This window comes from Eriocheir sinensis, chromosome 50 (genome assembly GCF_024679095.1).
Source record: "Eriocheir sinensis breed Jianghai 21 chromosome 50, ASM2467909v1, whole genome shotgun sequence".
NCBI lineage: Eukaryota > Metazoa > Arthropoda > Malacostraca > Decapoda > Varunidae > Eriocheir > Eriocheir sinensis.
In genome coordinates this window covers 6405387-6426779 of record NC_066558.1, presented here as the reverse complement: position 1 = coordinate 6426779, position 21393 = coordinate 6405387, and the positions used below count along the sequence as shown (strand labels likewise).

General features: G+C 42.3%; 1 protein-coding gene across 10 annotated transcripts in view; it reads right to left on the bottom strand.

Annotated features, from left to right (window-relative positions):
• The window catches only part of LOC126982330 (C-terminal-binding protein-like), a 72330-nt gene that overhangs the window by 3400 nt on the left and 47537 nt on the right, over positions 1-21393 (bottom strand). For 3 of the 10 annotated variants that reach the window (XM_050834326.1, XM_050834323.1, XM_050834325.1), the window contains exons 4-11: positions 20380-20716; positions 12918-13046; positions 6384-6551; positions 3011-3074; positions 2012-2136; positions 1742-1831; positions 1448-1604; positions 1-315 (exon numbers count right to left, since the gene is read on the bottom strand). The exon at positions 1-315 is cut by the window's left edge and continues 115 nt beyond it. In XM_050834326.1, the coding sequence (XP_050690283.1) occupies positions 1-315; positions 1448-1604; positions 1742-1831; positions 2012-2136; positions 3011-3074; positions 6384-6551; positions 12918-13046; positions 20380-20703 (1372 nt within the window). In that variant the 5' untranslated portion in view covers positions 20704-20716. The remainder of the gene's footprint in view (positions 316-1447; positions 1605-1741; positions 1832-2011; positions 2137-3010; positions 3075-6383; positions 6552-12917; positions 13047-20379; positions 20717-21393) is intronic. The other 7 variants (XM_050834333.1, XM_050834331.1, XM_050834332.1 and 4 more) reach the window with 5 other exon arrangements.

Sequence of the window (21393 nt, the reverse complement as noted above, 5' to 3'; positions counted from 1 at the left end):
CACTGGGGGGCATGTGCGGAGGTGGGGGGATGCCGGGGCCTACGTGGCTTGTCGGGGGCGGGCCGGAGGGGAGGGAGTCGTGTGTGGTGGAGTGGACGGGGACGTAGTAGGGTGCCGTGCCGTTGACTCCGCCCTCGCTGTAGTTGCTCATGAAGTACTCCTTGTTGACGCAGTTCCGCAGGGCGTCGGGGATGCGTCCGATGATGGCGCGGCGGATCTCACTGGCGGCCATCTCGCGCAGCTCGTTGCTGGACGCGTCGGAGTAGTAAGCGGCGTGAGGTGTGCAGATGAGGTTGGGTGCATCCTTCAAGGGCCCTGGTGGATGAGGAACGGATGTGCTGGTTAGGATTGGTGGTTGTAGTGTTGGTTAGTGAGTTAGTTTGTCCTTGGTGTCAGTGTTAGTGGTGTTAGGCTACTTAAGGAATGGTTAGTGGCGGTTAATTAGTTAGTTAAATAGCTTGTGGTTGGTACTGGTGGTAATGGTTGCTTAGAGGTGTTAGTGGTGTGAAGTTGGTGTTAGTGGTTGTTAGTTAGTTAGTGGTGCTAGCTAGTGGTTGGTATTGGTGTTAGCGGCTGGAGGTGTTAGTAAGTTAGTGAGGTTAGTGGTGCTGTGTGGTTGGTATTAGTGGTGTATTAGTGAGTTGCAGAGGTGGTAGTAGTGGTTGTTAGTTAGTTAGTGGTGCTAGATAGTGGTTGGAGGTGTTACTAAGTTAGTGAGATTAGTGGTGCTGTGTGGTTGGTATTAGTGGTGTATTAGTGAGTTGCAGAGGTGGAAGTAGTGGTTGTTATTTAGTTAGTGGTATTAGCTAGTGGTGTTAGTGGTTGGAGGTGTTAGCAAGTTAGTGAGGTTAGTGGTGCTGTGTGGTTGGTATTAGTGGTATATTAGCAAGTTGCAGAGGTGGTAGTAGTGGTAGTTAGTGGTGCTAGCTAGTGGTTGGTATCAGTGTTAGAGGTTGGAGGTGTTAGTAAGTTAGTGAGGTTAGTGGTGCTGTGTGGTTGGTATTAGTGGCATATTAGCAAGTTGCAGAGGTGGTAGTAGTAGTGGTAGTTAGGTAGTGGTGCTTGTTAGTGGTTGGTATCAGTCTTAGTGGTGTTAGTTAGGCTTCTAAAAGGTAGGGTTGCATTTTGTGTTGGTAATATGTGATGTGTGAAAGAGTGCAACCATGTAGCTCTTGTCCCTTATGTTAATTAGAGTTAGTATGCCATGCTATACGTTATTTCACTTACTTATTAGACTTTTCATTCCTCTCTCTAACTCTCTCCTTTAGCCACAAAAAAATACCGAAAAGGAGGCGGCTAACGGGGAAAGAAAGGAAAACAAAAAAGCCTGCATCCATTCCTGTTAAAAGATAAAACTGGAGGAGAAAGAGAAAGTTACTACTCATCCTTGCCATGCTGTTCCTCCCCTCGCACTCGCATCCTCCCCAACACCTCAAGTCTTTCTCACCTCTTTGACCCTCACCTTGGAAGGGATTGTATGGCTCGTTCTCGTGCACGTCCAGAGCCGCCGCCCGGATGCGTCCCTCCTTCAGTGCTGTGGCCAGGGCATTCTCGTCCACCAGGGCCCCTCGCGCAGTGTTCACCAGGAAGGCTCCGGGGCGCATCTGTAGGGAAGGGCAACTCTTAGCGACACTTTAAAGACATATATATGATGCAAATAAGACTTTGGAATCACCATGAAAATAGCGCTGAAATGTACAAACCCACGCTGCTTTTCCCTACTGGGGGCCGAATGTCTCACCTGTTTGATGGTGAAGTCGTTAATGAGGTGGTTGTTGTGCTCGTTGAGGGAACAGTGTAATGACACACAGTCACTTCTGTACAAAAGGTCCTGAAACAATAAAGCACAAGAGGTCAGGTCAGGTCACATCAATCTTCTTGGATACCATTCACTGGCTGATTTTGTGCTGAAATTATAAAAAAAATTCTTGATTCAGACAACAACAGGGTAGGGGAGTAGAGTTAAAAGGCAGGGGGGTGCAGGGTGCCAGTTATCCTCCCTGCCACGTACCTGCAGCGTGTACACTCTGGTGATGCCGAGGCTCTTCTCGATGCCGTCCGAGAGGTAGGGGTCATAGAAGGTTACGTTGAACCCGAAAGCCTTGGCCCTCAATGCCACAGCAGACCCAATGCGACCTGTTGAAGGGGCATTAATGAGGTGAGATTGGCAACAGTGAGTTTAGATGTTTGTTTATGCTCCTTGTGTGACTTTTGTTGTTGTTTTGTTTATGATTTGGGTGGAAATTCACTACGTCACTATTTTGTTTTACTTTTGTTTCTTTTAGGTAATATTTATGCTTCTTGTGTTTATTAGTATTTGTGTGCGCTTCTATTTCTTTTTTTTTTTAGCTTTCTTTTGGGCAATATTTATACTACACAAGGATATAAGAAGGCTACAAAAGGCCATACAGGCTACACATGGTAGGTAACTGTGCTAGTGATTTTATTTACCCACTCTTATTTAATTCTATCGTGCCGTATATATTTTTACTATCACATACTTAATTCATTGCTTAACCCAGTAGCAGCGACGGGCCAAATTTGTGGCTTTACCGTGTAGCAGCGACGGGCCAAATTTGTGGCATTACCATGTAGCAGCGACGAGCCAAATTTGTGGCTTTACCGTGTAGCAGTGACGGGCCAAATTTGTGGCTTTACCGTGTAGCAGTGACGGGCCAAATTTGTGGCTTTACCGTGTAGCAGTGACGGGCCAAATTTGTGGCTTTACCGTGTAGCAGCGACGAGCCAAATTTGTGCCATGATATAAACCCCCAAAAATAGATGATACATAAACTGATCACAAATGCTTTGATATATATTATGAAATGGTTTGTGTGAGTGATGATTTTTTCTCATTATTCTCGCTTAGAGGGACCATTAAGAAACATGATCCCCGCTGCTACCGGGTTAATTCCTGCCAACTCTACCATGTTACCTTTACCGGTGGAGCATAACATGTATACATTATTTCTATCATAATACTCCTACCAACACTTGACGAGGCACTCACCCAGACCCACAATGCCCAGCGTGTCGTCTCGTATCCGTGCGCACCCCTGGGCTGCTTCTCGGACCTGCGGCGGCACAAGAGTAAGAGAATGGGCGGTGAAAGGGGGGAAGGAGGGGGAGGGCCGGCAGTGAAGAGGGAGGAGGAGGAGGAGGTGGTGTCGAAGGGGTGTGGATAGGGAGGGGTGGAAAGGGTAGTGGTGGTGGTGGTGGTGACAGTAGTAGTAGTAGTAGTAGTAGTAGTAGTAGTAGTAGTAGTAGCAGTGGAAGGAGTTGAGGTTTTGTGGTGGTTAATATTTTCATATGTGTGTGTGTGTGTGAGCGTATTTCATGAGCATGTGTGTTGTGTTGTGTTGTGTTGTGTTGTGTTGTGGTGTGTGTGTGTGTGTGTGTGTGTGTGTGTGTGTGTGTGTGTGTGTGAGCGTATTTCATGAGCATGTGTGTTGTGTTGTGTTGTGTTGTGTTGTGTTGTGTTGTGTTGTGGTGTGTGTGTGTGTGTGTGTGTGTTGTGTGTTTAGAAGAGTTTGGAAGTGTTTCAGAATGTTAAGAAATGTTTGAGAGGTTCCAGGAAGTGGTCAGGAGTGTTTATAGGATCCAGGAAGGTTAAGGAGTGTCCAGGAGCATTAAGGGAATCCAAGAAAATCCCGCAGTGTTCAGGAATGTTTAAAGGAGGATCCAGGAGTGTTTCAGGTGTCGGTAAGAGTGTTCAGGAGTTTATCAGGTGGAATTTAGGGATTTAAGATGAGACAAGACACAACACAGGAAGGAAGAACACAGCAACACTAAACAACACTACAGCTACAGCTACATGACAGACGGAGGAGTGCATGACAAACTAAACTAGAGGAAAACTTAACATGAAACACTACCGCTAAAAACTAAAGAAATGGAAATAGACAACACGGGTCCATATTTTAAATCATTTTGGGATACCACTACGACTGTCTTCCAAGTCCACGGAGAAAATTAACCTGGTCTTCATGGGTAGTTTTGTGGTCCTAGTGATAGTTAGATAGACAGATAGATAGATAGTTAGGTTTTTTTTTTTTTTTTTTTCCGCCTATAGCGCTGGTAGGCTTCTTCAGGGCCCAGATGGTCGGCTCCAGCCCGTCGTGGCGCAGGCAAATTTTTTATAGTGGCGCCAGTTATGCTTGGCTCATGCTGCCCCCCGAACTCATTCTTGATTCACTGGACGGTTTCTTCTCGAGTCCAGGTTGACGGGTGGTCTTCTGGACAGCATGTGGGTAGTCTAAGGCCACTCGGCGGTGAATGAAAAATCCCAGGTGGTAGTGTGGGGATTCGAACCGATGTTGTCCATGGCGCCGTGAATGTGAGCCCAGCACACTAACCACTCAGCCACCGCCTACCCAATTTGATCTATTTATGCTCTGATATCTCATTTCTTGCTTAACCAACTGCTCTTCTATTGTTGCATAATGATAGTAATGATAATCCCAGGTGGTAGCGAGGGGATTCAAACCGACGTTGTCCATTGCGCCATGAATGTGAGCCCAGCACACTAACCACTCAGCCACTGCCTACCCTTGAACCGTGAACTGGAAAACTACCCATGAGAATCAGGTTGATCTTCTCCATGGACTTGGGAAGTGATTGTGTGGGATCCCGAAACAATTAAAAACATGGACCACAGAAGAACTAAAAATGAAAGTGCTGCATAATTCTCTCCATAGACGGATTAAATAAAAGATAGGAAAAAAGAGATATTACGAGAGTTTCTACAAGACTATAAAGAGACTTGAGACTTAACTGTATATAGACGACGAACTCTAAACTACAGCATGACAGAATGACGTACTAGCAGTAGCTAAAAATGAACCAAATAACCCATGCAAGAAATAAAGGGAGACGAAAATAAACGAGGAGGAGGGAGAGGAGGGGGAAAGGAGAGGACAGGATAAGAGGTAACAAGAGAGAGACACACGAACAAAAAAATAAATAAATACTGATTCCGTACATGTAAAACCACTTTTGTTTATGAAGTGGACAGTGATTTATGTGCCAAAAGCCTTGGGTATATGTATATATATATAACATCATATAAGTATTTGGGAGGCAGGAGGGGAGAGGGTAAGCAGGGAGACAAAACAATACAAAAATAATGAAGGCAAGTAAAGCAAGATAAAATATATATTCACAACAGTAGCAAAGGTATAGAGGAATATATGAAAGAGTGAGGGAGGAGAGAGGAGGAGGAGAGGGAGAGAGGAAAAATAAATATCATAAGGCATGTTAAGCAGAGATAAAATATATATTAACAACAGAAGCAAAAGTATGAATCAATGAATGAGTGAGGAAGGAGAGAAGATGGGAGGAGAGGGAGAGGAAAAGAGAAATAGAGGGAAAAAAAACATAACACAAAGTGAGTTAAGCGTAAACAACAGAAATATTTATAACAGAAGCAAAGTTATAGCTGAATGAAGAAACAGGTCAGGGAGGAGAGAGGGAAGGGATAGAGGAGAAAAAAATAAAAAAAGGCAAGTTAAGGAGACAAAAAATATATTCAAAACAGACAAAGAGAAAAGAAAAAACTAACAAGAAAAGAAAATAAGCAACAAAAGGTTACACAAAGTTATGAAGCAGGAAAAAAAGGAAGAAAAAGATGTAATGTGTATATTATGATGTACATGTGAATGTGTGACTTTATGTGTCACAGCATCATGGCAGTGCTGCGCCACAGATGTTTAATAATGTGTAGGTGCTAGGTCGTGCTTAGGGCGTGCTCCTTGCCTAGGGGACGGTGCTGAATCGACAAGCCTTGGCATTTGATTATTCCGTCACCCCAGAGTGAAGGATTAATCCGATGCCAAGGCTTATCGATTCAGCACTGTTCCCATGGCAAGGAGCACGCCCTAAACACAACCTAGCACCTACGTATTATCAAACATCCTGTCGCGCGGCACGGCCTGATGTTGTGACACATGCACATGTACATTATAATATACACATTACAAAGAAAATAAATGAAAAAGATTACATGAAAAGTTAAAAAAAGACCTCGAAAATCCCAAAACCAAAGAAGATGAAATTAAATGGATAGGACAAGAGAAAATGAGAGACTGATATGAGGTGAACAGGAGAAGACAAAATGAGAACCAAGAAAAAAAACAGAGAAATGAAGTAGACAGAAGAAGAGCATACAGAACTGAGGGCCCAAATAAACCCAGAGAAATTAAGTTGACAGGCCAAGATTATACAAAACAGAAGGCCCCAAAAACCCAGAGAAATTAAGTTGACAGGCCAAGATTATACAAAACAGAAGGCCCCAAAAACCCAGAGAAATGAGGTTGACAGGACACAAGCGTACAGAACTAAGGGCCCAAAATCACTGCACTTCACAAACTCATCATCATCATCACCTCCCACACCTGCTCGGGACCTGTGAACTTCTTCCCCTCCCGCACCATGTTGGCCAGCCAGTAAGTGCGGCGGTACAGGTTCAGGATTAAGCACATTGTGGTGTCGGCGACTTCCTCCACACCATAGCCGGGCACATTGCACACGGCGATGCCCAGCTCTCCGGCAGCCTGTGGGGACGAGAGGTAGGTTAGGGTAGGTTAGGGTAAGATAGAGTATGGTAGAGTATTTTAAGGTAAGGCGACACCATCATTCGTCAGTTCATTGGTAGCCTGCTGGGACGAGAGGTAGGTTAGGTTAGGGTAAGGTAGGGTAAGGTAAGGTAGGCTAGGGTACCAAAAAAAAAAGCCCGCTACTCGCCGCTCCCGTAAAAGATAAAAGAAAAGCGTAGCCAAGGGTGGGTAAGGTTAGGTCATGGTAGGGTACTGTAAGTTAGACTATATTAGGTAGGTAAGTTGAGTTAGGGTAGAGTAGGAAAGGTAAGGTAGAGTAAGGCAAGGGAAGGGTGGGGTACATTAGGTAAGGTAAGGTTAGGGCAAGCTAGGTTAGGTAAGGTTAGGGTAGGCTAGAGTAAGGTAAGGTAAGGTAAGGAAGGGAAAGGAAAGGTAAGGTAGAGTAGGGTAGTTTAAGATAAGGTAAGGGGACAGCATTAGGTTAGGGTAGGGTAAGTTATGGTAAGGTAAGGTAAGGTAAGGTAAGGTAAGGTAAGGTAAGGTAAGGAAAGCTAGGATAGAGTAGGGTATTTCAAGATAAGGTAAGGGGACAGCATTAGGTTAGGTTAGGGTAAGGTAAGATAAGGTAAGGTAAGGAAAGGAAAGGTAAGGTAAGGTAGGGTAGGGTAGGGTAGTTTAAGATAAGGTAAGGGGACAGCATTAGGTTAGGGTAAGGTAAGGTAAGGTAGGGTAAGGTAAGGTAGAGTAGGGTAGGGTAGTTTAAGATAAGGTAAGGGGACAACATTAGGTTAGGGTAAGGTAAGGTAAGGTAGGGTAAGGTAAGGTAGAGTAGGGTAGGGTAGTTTAAGATAAGGTAAGGGGACAACATTAGGTTAGGGTAGGTTAAGGTAAGGTAAGGTAAGGTAAGGTAAGGTAGAGTAGGGTAGGATAGTTTAAGATAAGGTAAGGGGACAGCATTAGGTTAGGGTAAGGTAAGGTAAGGTAAGGTAGAGTAGGGTAGTTTAAGATAAGGTAAGGGGACAGCATTAGGTTAGGGTAGGTTAAGGTAAGGTGAGGTAAGGTAGGGTAGGGTAGATAAGGGTAAAGTAGGTTAGACTAAGGTAGATTAGGTTAGGTAAAGCTAGGAGAAAAACCATTAAGGTAGGGTAAGGTTAGGTAAGGTAAAGTATGGTTATGTAAGGTTAGGTAAGGTTAGGGTAGGCTAGATTAGTTTATTTGGGTCAAGTCTCTCTCTCTCTCTCTCTCTCTCTCTCTCTCTCTCTCTCTCTCTCTCTCTCTCTCTCTCTCTCACAAAAGTAACTGAACTAACTTGAAAAATTAGCCAACTTTCTCACTCTCTTGCTTACTTGCTCATCTCTCTCTCTCTCTCTCTCTCTCTCTCTCTCTCTCACACACACACAAAAGTAACTGAACTAACTTGAAAAATTAACCAACTTTCTCACTCTCTTGCTTGCCTGCTCATTTGTTCTCTCTCTCTCTCTCTCTCTCTCTCTCTCTCTCTCTCTCTCTCTCTCACACACAAAAGTAACTGAACTAACTTGAAAAATTAACCAACTTTCTCTCTCTCTCTCTCTCTCTCTCTCTCTCTCTCTCTCTCTCTCTCTCTCTCTCTCTCTCTCTGTATATCCCTCTTCGTTTTTCATTTTCTCTTTTAATTCATCATTTCTTTCTATCTTTATTCCTCTCTCTCTCTCTCTCTCTCTCTCTCTCTCTCTCTCTCTCTCTCTCTCTCTCCCGAACTTCCCTGGCGCCCAACTTTTGTAGTTAGAGAAGTGTGATACAACAAATTCAGCATCAAGGGTCACTATTCTATTCCACAATGATGATGGTGATGAAGATGATGATGATGGTGAAGATGATGGGTGTAATAGTAACTGATATAAAATTAAGCATAAAAAACAAATATATAGATGAGTAGCAAAGTAATAGATGAATGAATGGGTGAGGAAGGAGATTAAAGAAGAAGAAGAAGAAGAAGAAGAAGAAGAAGAAGATGATGGGTGTAATAGTAATAGATGTAAACAAAACCATAAACAACAGAAATATTTAAAACGGTAGCAATGTAGTAGAGATGAATGAATAAGCAGGTGAGGAAGAAGAAGAAGAAGAAAAAGAAGAAAAAGGAGAAAGAAGAAGAAGAAGAGGAAGAAGAAGGAAAAAGAAGAAGGAGAAAGAAGATGAATATAAACCTAGTACATAATTGAAACTCCTATTATTTTCCTTCTATAAGACCTTCTAAAGACTTAATGTAATGGATATAGAATTAGTAAGCTATATACTCATCAACTACAATGAGCTTTCTGCTATAATGCCTTGGTAAATTTGTGTAGTAAGATATAAAAAGAAAAGTAACATTGAAAGGGTAAAGAAATAAGATGAGTTTGACATTGATGAAAATGTTATATGGAACCAATTCTTTCTTTTACTTTACTTTCCCATTCTTTTCCTTTCCTCTTTGTCTCCCTCTCTTCTGTTCCCTTCCTTTCCTTCCCTTTCTCCCTCCTTCTTTGTATTATTTTCCTGTCTTCTTTGTTCCTGTTTTGTCGATGTTCATCTCTCTCTCTCTCTCTCTCTCTCTCTCTCTCTCTCTCTCTCTCTCTCTCTCTCGTGTCATTTTTTCATTTCTTTCTTTTTTCATTGCTATCTTTTCTTTCTCTTTCTCTTTTAACTTTTTTCATTCATTCTCTCTCTCTCTCTCTCTCTCTCTCTCTCTCTCTCTCTCTCTCTCTCGTCATTCTTCCTTTTTTCATTGCTATCTTTTCTTTCTCTCTCTATTTTAACTTTTTTCATTCATTCATTCATTCATTCATTCATTCATTCTCTCTCTCTCTCTCTCTCTCTCTCTCTCTCTCTCTCTCCCTGCATCTATCCCTCCATCCTTCTTTCTTTTTCTCCCTATCTTTCACTCATCATTCCTTTCCATCTCCCTTCTTTCATTGTCTCTCCCTCTCTCTCCCCCTCTCCCTTTCTCTCCCTCTCCCTCTCCCTCTCTCCACCAAACAACCTCGGTCCCTGCCTGGCTGCCATGGGGGAAATAATTCAAACTATCTTGAAACTCTTGCTATTGGAAGACTCCGGCAATCAACTTGCAGAATTATCAACTTTGGCACGGGAAAGTTTTTTAACTCTACAAAGCTTTCCCTGGCGCAGAGTTTCCTTAAAATGACTCAAACTTGTGCCCGAGTTGACGTCTCCTTCGCCAGATGAAGCTGATGCAAACTGACGCCCTTTTTTAATTAAGACTTTTGACCTGGTTCTCGGCCGCCTCCTCCTCCTCCTCCTCCTCTTGCTAACCTCTCTTACTTTTGTTGTTGTGTTGCCTCTTTTTTCATTCTCTTCCTCTTGTTTTCCTCTTGTTTCCTACCCTCTTGTTCTTTTTCATCCTATTAATCTTGTTTTGTTGTTGTGTTGCCTCTTTTTTCATTCTCTTCCTCTTGTTTTCCTCTTGTTTCCTACCCTCTTGTTCTTTTTTCTCCTCTTCCTCTTGTTGTTTTTATCTCCTATACTCTTCCTCTTCCTCGTCCTCCTCCTCCTCTTGTTGTGTTTCCTCTTTCCTATTCTCTTCCTCTTGTTGTGTTTCCTCTTTCCTATTCTCTTTCTCTTGTTTTCCTCTTATTTCCTATCCTCTTGTTCTTCTTCCTTATCTTATTCCTCCTCTTATTCTTCTTTTTACCTCCTCTCCTCTTCCTCCTCCTCCTCCTCTCTTCCTCTTTTACTCTTGTTTGTATTCTTACTTGCTACCCTCTTCCTCCTCCTCCTCCTCTTCCTCTTCCTCTTGTTGTCCCTCTTTCTCCTCCTCTTCCTCTTCCTCTTGTTGTTCCTCTTTCTCCTCCTCTCCCTTGTTCTCTTTCTCCTCTTCCTCTTCCTCTTACTCTTAATGTTCTTACTTCTTACTCTTATGCTCCTCCTCCTCTTCCTCCTCTTGCTATCCTCATTCTCTCGCTTCCTAACTTCCTCTTGTTATTCTCCACTTTGCTCCTCCTCCTCCTCCTCCTCCTCCTCTCTTTACTAACCTCCTTTTACTTTCTCTTTCTCCTTCCTACCCTTCCCCTCTCTTCCTTCTTTTCTTCCTGTTTGTCTGCCCCTTCTCTCTCTCCCTTCCCTTCCCTCCTCTCACCCTCCCCTCCTCTCACCCTCCTCTCTCTCCCTTCCTTCCTGCCTCCTCTCTCTCCCTCCCTCCCTACTTTTGTCTTGCTAAGGATCCCGGGTTAAAGAGAGAAGGGATGGAAAGTTCAGCAAGGGTGTTTGATTGACTGCTGTGATGTAATGTGTGAGTTGGGAGTTTATATTGTCCTTGAGGGTTTTTAGAGGCAGAATATTTAGTGGTTAGAATAGTGTTAGTGTTTGTTAGAGGATGCAGTGTTAGTTTTGAGGCATAAGATTGGTGGTTAGAGAAGTGTTAGTTTATTTATTTATTTATTTATTTAGTTGTTGTTGTTGTTGTTTTTGTGTGTGTGCATGAGATTAGTGGTTTGAAGTGTTAGCATAGATGTTTTTTTAGAGTGTGTGTGTGTGTGTGTGTGTGTGTGTGTGTGCTATAGGACAGTAAACATGAATACACTTAGGGTTCACAAATTCATGGAGTAGTTACTGTCAAATCTACTAATTATGACTAATATTAATGATGTTTTGAAGCATATTATAAAAAAAAGAGGAATATATAGGAAAATAAGAGTAACTATGGGTATAAGGGGAGACTGTGAGATTTATGTTTATGAGATCTTAAGACATACATAAAAACTGGAGTTGATGGGTAAAGAAGAGTATAAATATGTAAGAATTGTAAGTGATGTTGATGGTATGGTATGGACTGCGGATTTCCTACCAGAAGACATCACCAAGCTACAGGAGTGGAACAAAAAGTGGCTGCTACAATTCAATGAAGAAAAATGTAAAGTCCTGCACCTTGGGAGGGGATATCCAGCATACCAATACCACATGGGAAACACTCCACTATCCACCACAGAGGCAGAGAAAGACCTGGGAGTGTATGTTACCAGACTACCAGTGAAGGGATATCCAGCATACCAATACCACATGGGAAACACTCCACTATCCACCACAGAGGCAGAGAAAGACCTGGGAGTGTATGTTACCAGGCTACCAGTGAAGGGATATCCAGCATACCAATACCACATGGGAAACACTCCACTATCCACCACAGAGGCAGAGAAAGACCTGGACCAGTGAAGGGATATCCAGCATACCACATGGGAAACACTCCACTATCCACCACAGAGGCAGAGAAAGACCTGGGAGTGTATGTTACCAGGCTACCAGTGAAGGGATATCCAGTATACCAATACCACATGGGAACTCCACCATCACCACACACCAGAGAGAAAGACCCATGGTGTATTGTATGGCTACTAGTGAAGGGATATCCAGCACACAAATATCACATGGGAAACACTCCACTATCCACCACAGAGGCAGAGAAAGACCTGGGAGTGTATGTTACCAGGCTACCAATGAAGGGATATCCAGCATACCAATACCACATGGGAAACACTCCACTATCCACCACACAGGCAGAGAAAGACCTGGGAGTGTATAAGGTTAGCTACCAGTGAAGGATATCCAGCACACAAATACCACATGGAAACACTCACTATCCACCCTGGGAGGTATGTTACAGGGCTACCAATGAAGGATATCCAGCATACCAATACCACATGGGAAACACTCCACTATCCACCACACAGGCAGAGAAAGACCTGGGAGTGTATGTTACCAGGCTACCAGTGAAGGGATATCCAGTATACCAATACCACATGGGAAACACTCCACTATCCACCACAGAGGCAGAGAAAGACCTGGGAGTGTATGTTACCAGGCTACCAGTGAAGGGATATCCAGCACACCAATACCACATGGGAAACACTCCACTATCCACCACAGAGGCAGAGAAAGACCTGGGCGTGTGTGTTACCAGGCTACCAGTGAAGGGATATCCAGCATACCAATACCACATGTTAAACACTTCACTATCCACCACACAGGCAGAGAAAGACCTGGGAGTGTATGTTACCAGGCTACCAGTGAAGGGATATCCAGCATACCAATACCACATGGGAAACACTCCACTATCCACCACAGAGGCAGAGAAAGACCTGGGAGTGTATGTTACCAGGCTACCAGTGAAGGCCAAATCCGTGCCAATCACAGTGGATGGGTTAAGGCATAGAGAAACAGGAATAGTAGAGTAAACAAAAGAATAAGTGGGGTCTCTCATTCTTATTTGTTTGGGGTAGCGTATAGCGGGCACCTTTTGTTGTTCTTAGTTTTTTGCCTCCCTTGCTGTAAAATAAATAAATAAATGAATAAATAAATATAAAATCAGGTAAGTATCCCCTCTCTCACCTTGACGTCTACATTGTCTATGCCGCTGCCGATGCGCACAATGACCTTGAGCGCCTTGAACTTCTCCAGGTCCTCCTTGGTGAGCGTGATGGTGTGCCACATCAACGCGCCCACCGCCTCGTTCAGGACCTGCCGGCACAAGAGTTAGTTTAGGGGACGGTAGAGATAAAGTGGCGCGAGGTTGTGGTGTAGATTGAATAAGAAGTGTTTAGATTTGGAATAAAGCAATACATCACTAATACATCAATACACATCATCATCATCGTTTAACATCCATTTTTTCCCTATGGTGGGGTTGGACGGGATATGATATGAGCCTCCTCCACTGTTGCCGGTCCATAGCCATTTCTTTCGTGACGTTCAGCCTCCTCATATCTTCCTCCACCATCAATACACACCAATACATACAATGGTCTAAGGTTATGGGTTTGAAGATGTGGTATTTGATTACGAGATATGGGACTGTGTGAAGTTAGGTTAGGAGTGAATGTGATAATACTGAGAAAGACTATTATGTGAGGTCATGGTACAGTATAAGTGATATGTAGGTATGTAGTAATGTGGTTTGTAGTAATATATGGTATGCAGTGGTATGGTACAGTCTGTTCACTTAAGTCCCCCTGCCAAGCACAACATACCTAGGCGTGTTAGGAGCAGTAAGTAGCTATGGCTTTTTTTTTAACCTATATTTGTGGTTTTCCTTTTACACACCACTGTCTCCTCTGCTGTAAAAAAATAAATAAATAAATAAAATATATATAAAAAAAGATAGTATGGGAAAACAACAACCAAGATAACACTCGAGGTAAAAAAAAAAAAGGGCAATTTAAGACAAAAAAGTTAAAGGGTTGCAGCAGAAATTGGTGCTTAGAAACAGAACATTGTGTGAGGTTAGGGTTTAGTGCAAGTGGTATTTAAATATGGGATAAATTTTGACCCCTCTTTCGGCCACCTCTTTGGATTCTTTATAGGAGCAGCGGGCTTTTTTTTATTATTGTTTCCTTGTTTTTGTGCCCTTGAGCTGTCTCCTTTGTTGTAAAAAAAAATAATAAATAACAACACATTACTTAAAGGGGAGAGGAGGAAAAAAAGGGATATTTAAGAAAGAAAAAATGTTAAGGGTGGCAGAATAAATTGATGCTTATATACAAAACATAATGTAAAGTTATGGTTTAGTATGAAAAAAAATGGTTTAAATATAGAATCAGCCAATCATAAATATACACAAACTGGTTCAAGGGGTACGGTATAAAAAAAAAGAACATTTATAAGAGAAAAGGTTAAAGGGTGGTTGAAAAAAGTTGCGTTAAGATACAGAACATTTAGTAAGGTCAAGATTTAGTATGCTTAAAATATGGGATAAACCAATCACACCCATACATCCAATAGTTCAAGAGGAGGGGTTAAAAAAGGGGAATTTAAAGAGACAAAAGGTTAAGGGGTGGTAGAATAAATTAGTGTTGAGATTATGAGACATTATGAGGTTATGATTTGGTGAAGAAGTTGTATTTAGATAGAAGACAATCGCACCCATACATCCAATAGTTCAAGGGGAAAGGGGAAAAAAAAGGACATTTAAAGAGAGAAAAAGTTAAGGGGTGGTAGATTAAATAAGTGTTGAGATTATGAGACACGAGGTTATGATTTGGAGAAGAAGTTGTATTTAGATATAAGACAATCACACCCATACATCCAATAGTTCAAGGGGAGGGGTGAAGATGGGGCATTTAAAGAGAGAAAAAGTTAAGGGGTGGTAGATTAAATAAGTGTTGAGATTATGAGACACAAGAGGTTATGATTTGGAGAAGAAGTTGTATTTAGATATAAGACAGTCACACCCATACATCCAATAGTTCACGGGGAAAGGGAAAAAAAAAGGACATTTAAAGAGAGAAAAGGTTAAGGGGGGTAGAATAAATAAGTGTTGAGATTATGAAACATTAGATGAAGTTAGAGTTTGGTGAAGAAGTTGTATTTAGATATAAGACAGCCACATCCATACATCCAATAGTTCAAGGGGAGGGGTGAAGAAGGGACATTTAAAGAGAGAAAAAGTTAAGGGGGGGTAGAATAAATTAGTGTTGACATTATGAGACATTAGGTTATGATTTGGTGAAGAAGTTGTATTTAGATATAAGACAATCGCACCCATACATCCAATAGGTCAAGGAGAAGGGTGAAAAAAGGGACATTTAAAGAGATAAAAAGTTAAGGGGTGGTAGAATAAATTAAGTGTTGAGATTATGAAACATTATGAGGTTATGATTTAGTGAAGAAGTTGTATTTAGATATAAGACAATCACACCCATACATCTAATAATTCAAGGGAAGGGGTGAAAATTGGGGCATTTAACCCGGTAGCAGCGACGGGCCAAATTTGTGCCATGACATAAACCCCCAAAAATAAATGATGCATAAACTGATCACAAATGCGTTGATATATATTATGAAATGGTTTGCGTGAGTGATGATTTTTTCTCATTATTCTCGCTTAGAGGGGCCTTTAAGAAACATGATCCCCGCTGCTACCGGGTTAAAGAGAGAAAAGGTTAAGGGGTGGTGGGGTAAACTAGCGCTTAAATCCAAAATGTAAGGTAAGGTTATGGTTTGGCATGAAAAAAAGTTTAAATATTGAATCAGGCAGTCACACATTAGTTCAAGGGGAGGGCTGAAAAAGGGACATTTAAAGAGACAAAAGGTTAAGGGGTTGCAGAATAAACTAGCACTTAAAACATTATGTAAGGTTATGATTTTGCATTAAGTTGTATTAGTTAAGGGATAAAACAATCATAGCCATACATTCAATACTTCAAGGAGAGAGGGGGAAAAGAGGACATTTAAAAGGGATAGGTGAAGTTGGTGATGATGAAGAAGAAGGAACGGAAGGGAGTGAAGAAGTAGAGGAGGGATGTGAAACGGGAGGCGATGAGTGAAGAGAGGAAAAGGAAATAGGGACTGGGGAAAGTGAAAGGGTTAAAGAGACAAAAGGTATGGATGTGACTGTCTTATATCTAAATACAACTTCCTCACCAAATCATAAGCTCATAATGTTTCATAATCTCAACACTAATTTATTCTACTACCCCATAACCTTTTCTCTCTTTAAATGCCCCTTTTTTTACCCCTCCCTTTGAACAATTGGATATATGGGTGTGAATTTCTTGTCTTATATCTAAATACAACTTCTTCACCAAATCATAACCTCATAATGTTTCATAATCTCAACACTAATTTATTCTACTACCCCATAACCTTTTCTCTTTTTAAATACCCTTTTTTTACCCCTCCCCTTGAACTATTAGATATATGGGTGTGAATTTCTTGTCTTATATCTAAATACAACTTGTTCACTAAATCATATCCTCATCTAATGTCTCATGATAAACTGGTACCCAGATACAAAACATTATGTAAGGTTATGATTTAGCATGAAAAAAACGTTTATATATGGGATCAGGCAGTCGTAGCAATAAACACATTACTTCAAGGGGAGGGCTAAAAACAAAAGAGGATAAGAGACAAAAGGTTAAGGGCAGAGTTGCCAGATTATCGTACAAAGCGTCCTCTATTTACACATTTTCGACCCATAAACTGTCTCCTGCACCCCAATAACGAGATTCATTAATAATTATCGTTGAAATGGTTAATTATTGATGTCGTTTTGCAATATTTAAGTGTCAAAAACTGGGAAACACAATGTGGTGAATACGATAATCTGGCATCATTGGTTAAGGGCTTGCAGAATAAACTAGAGCTTAAATACTAAACATTATGTAGGGGCCGAGTCTCACACACGCGGTTCAGCGATACGGTTCATCGCGAATAGCTATCCGCATGAAAACGTATGTCACACATACGCGGTTCAGCGATACGGTTCATTCCGGATAGCTATCGCAATGAACCGTATAGCCATTCCGCCATAATCCCCCACTATCCGTAACAGTCCGCACGGAACCGCCAAAATTCAATCCGCATATGTGTGACTCGGCCTTAAGATTATGATTTAGCATGAGTTAGCATTTAAATATGGGGTTAATGAGTGGAGTGAATAGGTGAGAATAGATGTAGCAATAATGATAGATGGAAATAAAATAGAACATCAATTTATATTATTGATCATATATTTTAGGCTACCAGTTTTAAGCATTGGTAAACTGACCCTTCCCGTGGCCCCCTAAGGTAAATATCAGGCAAATTTACCCTAGTGTGTCTATACGGAAAGTAAACGCATGTAAACTATATATAAGCATGAAAATGAGGACTAATTAAGACATATACCTGATTGTAATTATGCAAAAAGTGATAATGAATAACCTACATGAATATACACAAAAAAAAACAAAAATAAAGAGATGAAGATAAAAATAAGAAAGGTCAAAAATACAAACAAAAGAACATGACCGGAGAAAAAAGTGAGAAAGAAGAAGAGAAGAAGAAAGATGATAAAAACGAAGTAAAATGGAATGCAAGAAAATATAATAAAACAAAGAAAAGAGATCACACAAAAAGGAGAGAGGAGGGAGGAGGTAGATAAAATAAAGAAAGAGAGAAAGAAAACGGAGCTGGCAAGGCAATATGATAGAAAACGAGAGAAAGAAGAAAGAAAGAACGATAGGAAGAGGAAAAGATGGCGACGCACGAGAGAGAGAGAGAGAGAGAGAGAGAGAGAGAGAGAGAGAGAGATATCACAACGCAAAAAAAAAGAGCAAGGGGTGCAGGCAGGAAATGAAAATACACACAAACAAAGAAAAAAAAGAAGAAAAAAAAAGAAAGGGATGAACCGAACACGCCAAGAATAAAAGATGAGAGAGAGAGAGAGAGAGAGAGAGAGAGAGAGAGAAACTTTTGATAACTGAGAGAAAACTTGTGATGGGGAGGCAAGGGAACAACCAACTCAAGGGAAGAAAGAGTTAGGGAGGGAGGGGAAGGGCAAGAGATGGGAATGAGGAGGAGGAGGAGGAGGAGGAGGAGGAATAGAGGAGAGAGGGAGAGAGAAACAGGAGGAGGGGGAGGAGGAATAGAAAGGCGGAGAAAGGAGGAGGAATACAGATGGAAAGAGATTGAGAGAGAAACAAGGAGAAGGAGAAGAATACAGAGGGGAAATAGGGAGAGAGAAAGCAGGAAGAAGAGGAGGAGGAGAAATACAGAGAAAAAAAAAAAAAGGGAGGAGGAATAGAGGGAGAGAGAGAACCAGGAGGGGAGGAGTAGGGAAATAAAAGCCAGCGGGAAGAAAGAAAGAAAGGAAAAAAAAAGGGCCTGTAAAACTTTTGTAGAGGGTCGGAAACTTGAGCCCAACTTCCCGAGAGGATCACAAGAGCATCGGGTGTATAGGCGAGGCGAGTCAATACAGGCCGCGGCTACAAGCGACGGGAACTTGAGTGCTCTTCCGGGTTTTGTGTGTGTGTGTGTGGTTTGATTTTTCGTTCTTTTGTCGATGATTAATAAAAACTTTGACCTTTAACCCGGTAGCGGCGGCGGGCCAAATTTGTGGCTTTACCGTGTAGCAGCGACGGGCCAAATTTGTGGCTTTACCGTGTAGCAGCGACAGACCAAATTTGTGGCTTTCCCGTGTAGCAGCGACGGGCCAAATTTGTGGCTTTACCGTGTAGCAGCGACGGGCCAAATTTGTGGCTTTACCGTGTAGAAGTCACAGACCAAATCTGCGGCTTTACCGTGTAGCAGCGACGGGCCAAATTTGTGGCTTTACCGTGTAGCAGCGACAGGCCAAATTTGTGGCTTTACCGTGTAGCATCGACGGGCCAAATTTCTGGCTTTACCGTGGAGCATCGACGGCCCAAATTTGTGGCTTTACCGTGTAGCAGCGACAGGCCAAATTTGTGGCTTTACCGTGTAGCAGCGATGGGCCAAATTTGTGCCATGATATAAACCCCCCAAAATTGATGATGCATAAACTGATCACAAACGCGGCGTTGATATATATTATGAAATGGTTTGCATGAGTGATGATTTTTTTTCTTCATTATTTCGCTTAGAGAGGCCTTTAAGAAACATGATCCCCGCAGCTACCGGGTTAATTCTTTTTATTATTTATCTTATTCATATTTGTGAAACGCCAGAATTTTCTCTTTACTACACTCCCTCACGACCTCTGCGTGTAACGAAAGTCAAAACACACGAGAAATTAATCCAGACAAGGAATGGTTTTGCTGGCGCCGGGGATCGAACCCATGACCAGCGAGATGGGAGAGCCACTCCTTAACCAGTCGGCCAAAGAGGTACCCCCCTGGCAAAGGGAATTATGGGAGGCTCGCCCATCAGGAAAGTCAGCTGCACTACACGGCTCCCCATTCCTATTTAGATTAATTTCTGTGTTGAGATTTTCCATTTTCCATGAACTTTCGGAGAGCATGGGCCATCACCCTACCTTTACCCTCTCGGGGTGACAACTGAATCACAGGAGAGGATGCCACCGCCTTGCCACCAGTGAAATGCCAGAATTTTTACTCTTTTCTACACTCCCACACGACCTCTGCATGTAACGAAACACACAAGAAATTAATCCAGACAAGGAAAGGTTTTGCCGGCGCCGGGGATCGAACCAGCGACCAGCGAGCCGGGAGAGCCACTCCTTTCCCAGTCGGTCAAAGAGGTACCCCCCCCCCTCCCCTGGCAGAGTGAGTTATGGGAGGCTCGTCCATCATGCAAGTCAGCTGCACTACATTAATTTATTTATTTATTCATATTTTGTGTATGTGTGTTTTTGAAGAGAGGGAGTGTTAAGGTTAATGAGCAAGGTTAATGAGGGTACACAGGTAAACAAACAGGTAAGTAAACAAAGGTGTGAAGAGCAAAACAAACAAAAAGAAAAGATAAACAAACAATTGGAGGCTGAAAACTACGTGAAAGTAAACGAATAAATAAATAGATAAATAAATAATAATAATGAGGACAATAGACATATCACAATAAAGATTGACAAGAAAATAATAACATAAGAACAAAATCTGGTAATTGTGTATAAGAAGCAATAAATTAGGACTTAAAGTAAAAAGCACTGATAATAGGCTTAGAGACGGAGAAAGAGCATAAGAAGACATGAGACGATAATTATAACTAACAAAAAAATAAAAGACAAAAAGGAAGAAAAATAAAGTAGAAGAGGATAAAAAGGAATTTATAGAAGGATAATATTGAAGAAAGAACCAAAATAACAATGACAGCAAACAAGCAACAAAGAAGAAAAGGAAGAAAAAAGGAAAAGAGAAAGAAAAAGCAAAGAAAAAAGGGGAAGAAGAAAAAGAAGGGCAATAAGAAAGAGAGAAAAAGGATAAAGAAAAGAAAAAAGAAGACAAAGAAAAAAAGCAATGAGGAAAATAATAAATCAAAGGAAAAATAACAAAAAGAAAGATAATGCAGAACCTGAAGAAGAAAATGAAAATCAGAAAAAGAAGAATCAACAGAACAAAAACAAACAACAAGAACAAGATCACCATGCCCTCACCTTCTCATGTATCTCCGAGGTGGACTGGGCATCGCAGAACGCCACGGTGGCCACGTCCTTGAGGATGGGCATCTCTATGGCACAGTCGCGGCCATCCAGGAGGGCCACCAGGGGCCGCGCGTGCATGCCCGGCCCGTTGGGTATTGGCGGCCGGATGTTGTCCAGCCGCGGCCGCTTGTTTGAGGCCAGCATGGAGGCAGGGACGGTCTGGGGCACTGGGAACTGGCGGTCGGCCCCGACTACACCCGGGGGCTTGTCCATGCACCCCGCTGTGAGGACGCCCCGACCTGGAACACAGCGCGGCCCTCGGTACTGATCCATCATGGCCTACACAGCGCTGGCGTGGGGAAGGCACGGCACTCATGCAGCAACACAGCGGCACAGCAGGCACTCAGCGGGTGTGTTGTGTGTCGGGGGGGCAACAACACACCCGCTTGCACCTGCCACGCCCACACTACTACTACTACACACCTGCTACTGCTACAACCCTGCCTACTGGGACTACTACAACAACCCTACGTCCCTACACTACTACTGCTACAACCCTGCCTACTGGGACTACTACAACAACCCTACGTCCCTACACTACTACTGCTACAACCCTGCCTACTGGGACTACTACAACAACCCTACGTCCCTACACTACTACTGCTACACACCTGCTACTGCTACAACCCTGCCTGCTGGGACTACTACAGCAACACACCTCTCTGCCTGGTACTACTACTACAACACACCCCTTCTGCCTGTTCCTGCTACAACCTTTACTTCTGCTACAACACTCCCTCTGCTACTGCTGCAAACTTGATTCCTGCTACGATAACCCAACCTTCTGCTATTACTACTACTACTATTGTCCATTTAATTCCGTCTGTCCACTCGCGAACGTAGATGTGGCACCTGCGCATTGTTAGTTCGTGATTGCGTGAAGATCAACTTTGTATTATCAGTGATATATTTGAATCTTTGTGTATACAAAAAAAAAAATCAAGCCATCGTATATGAACTGCAAAC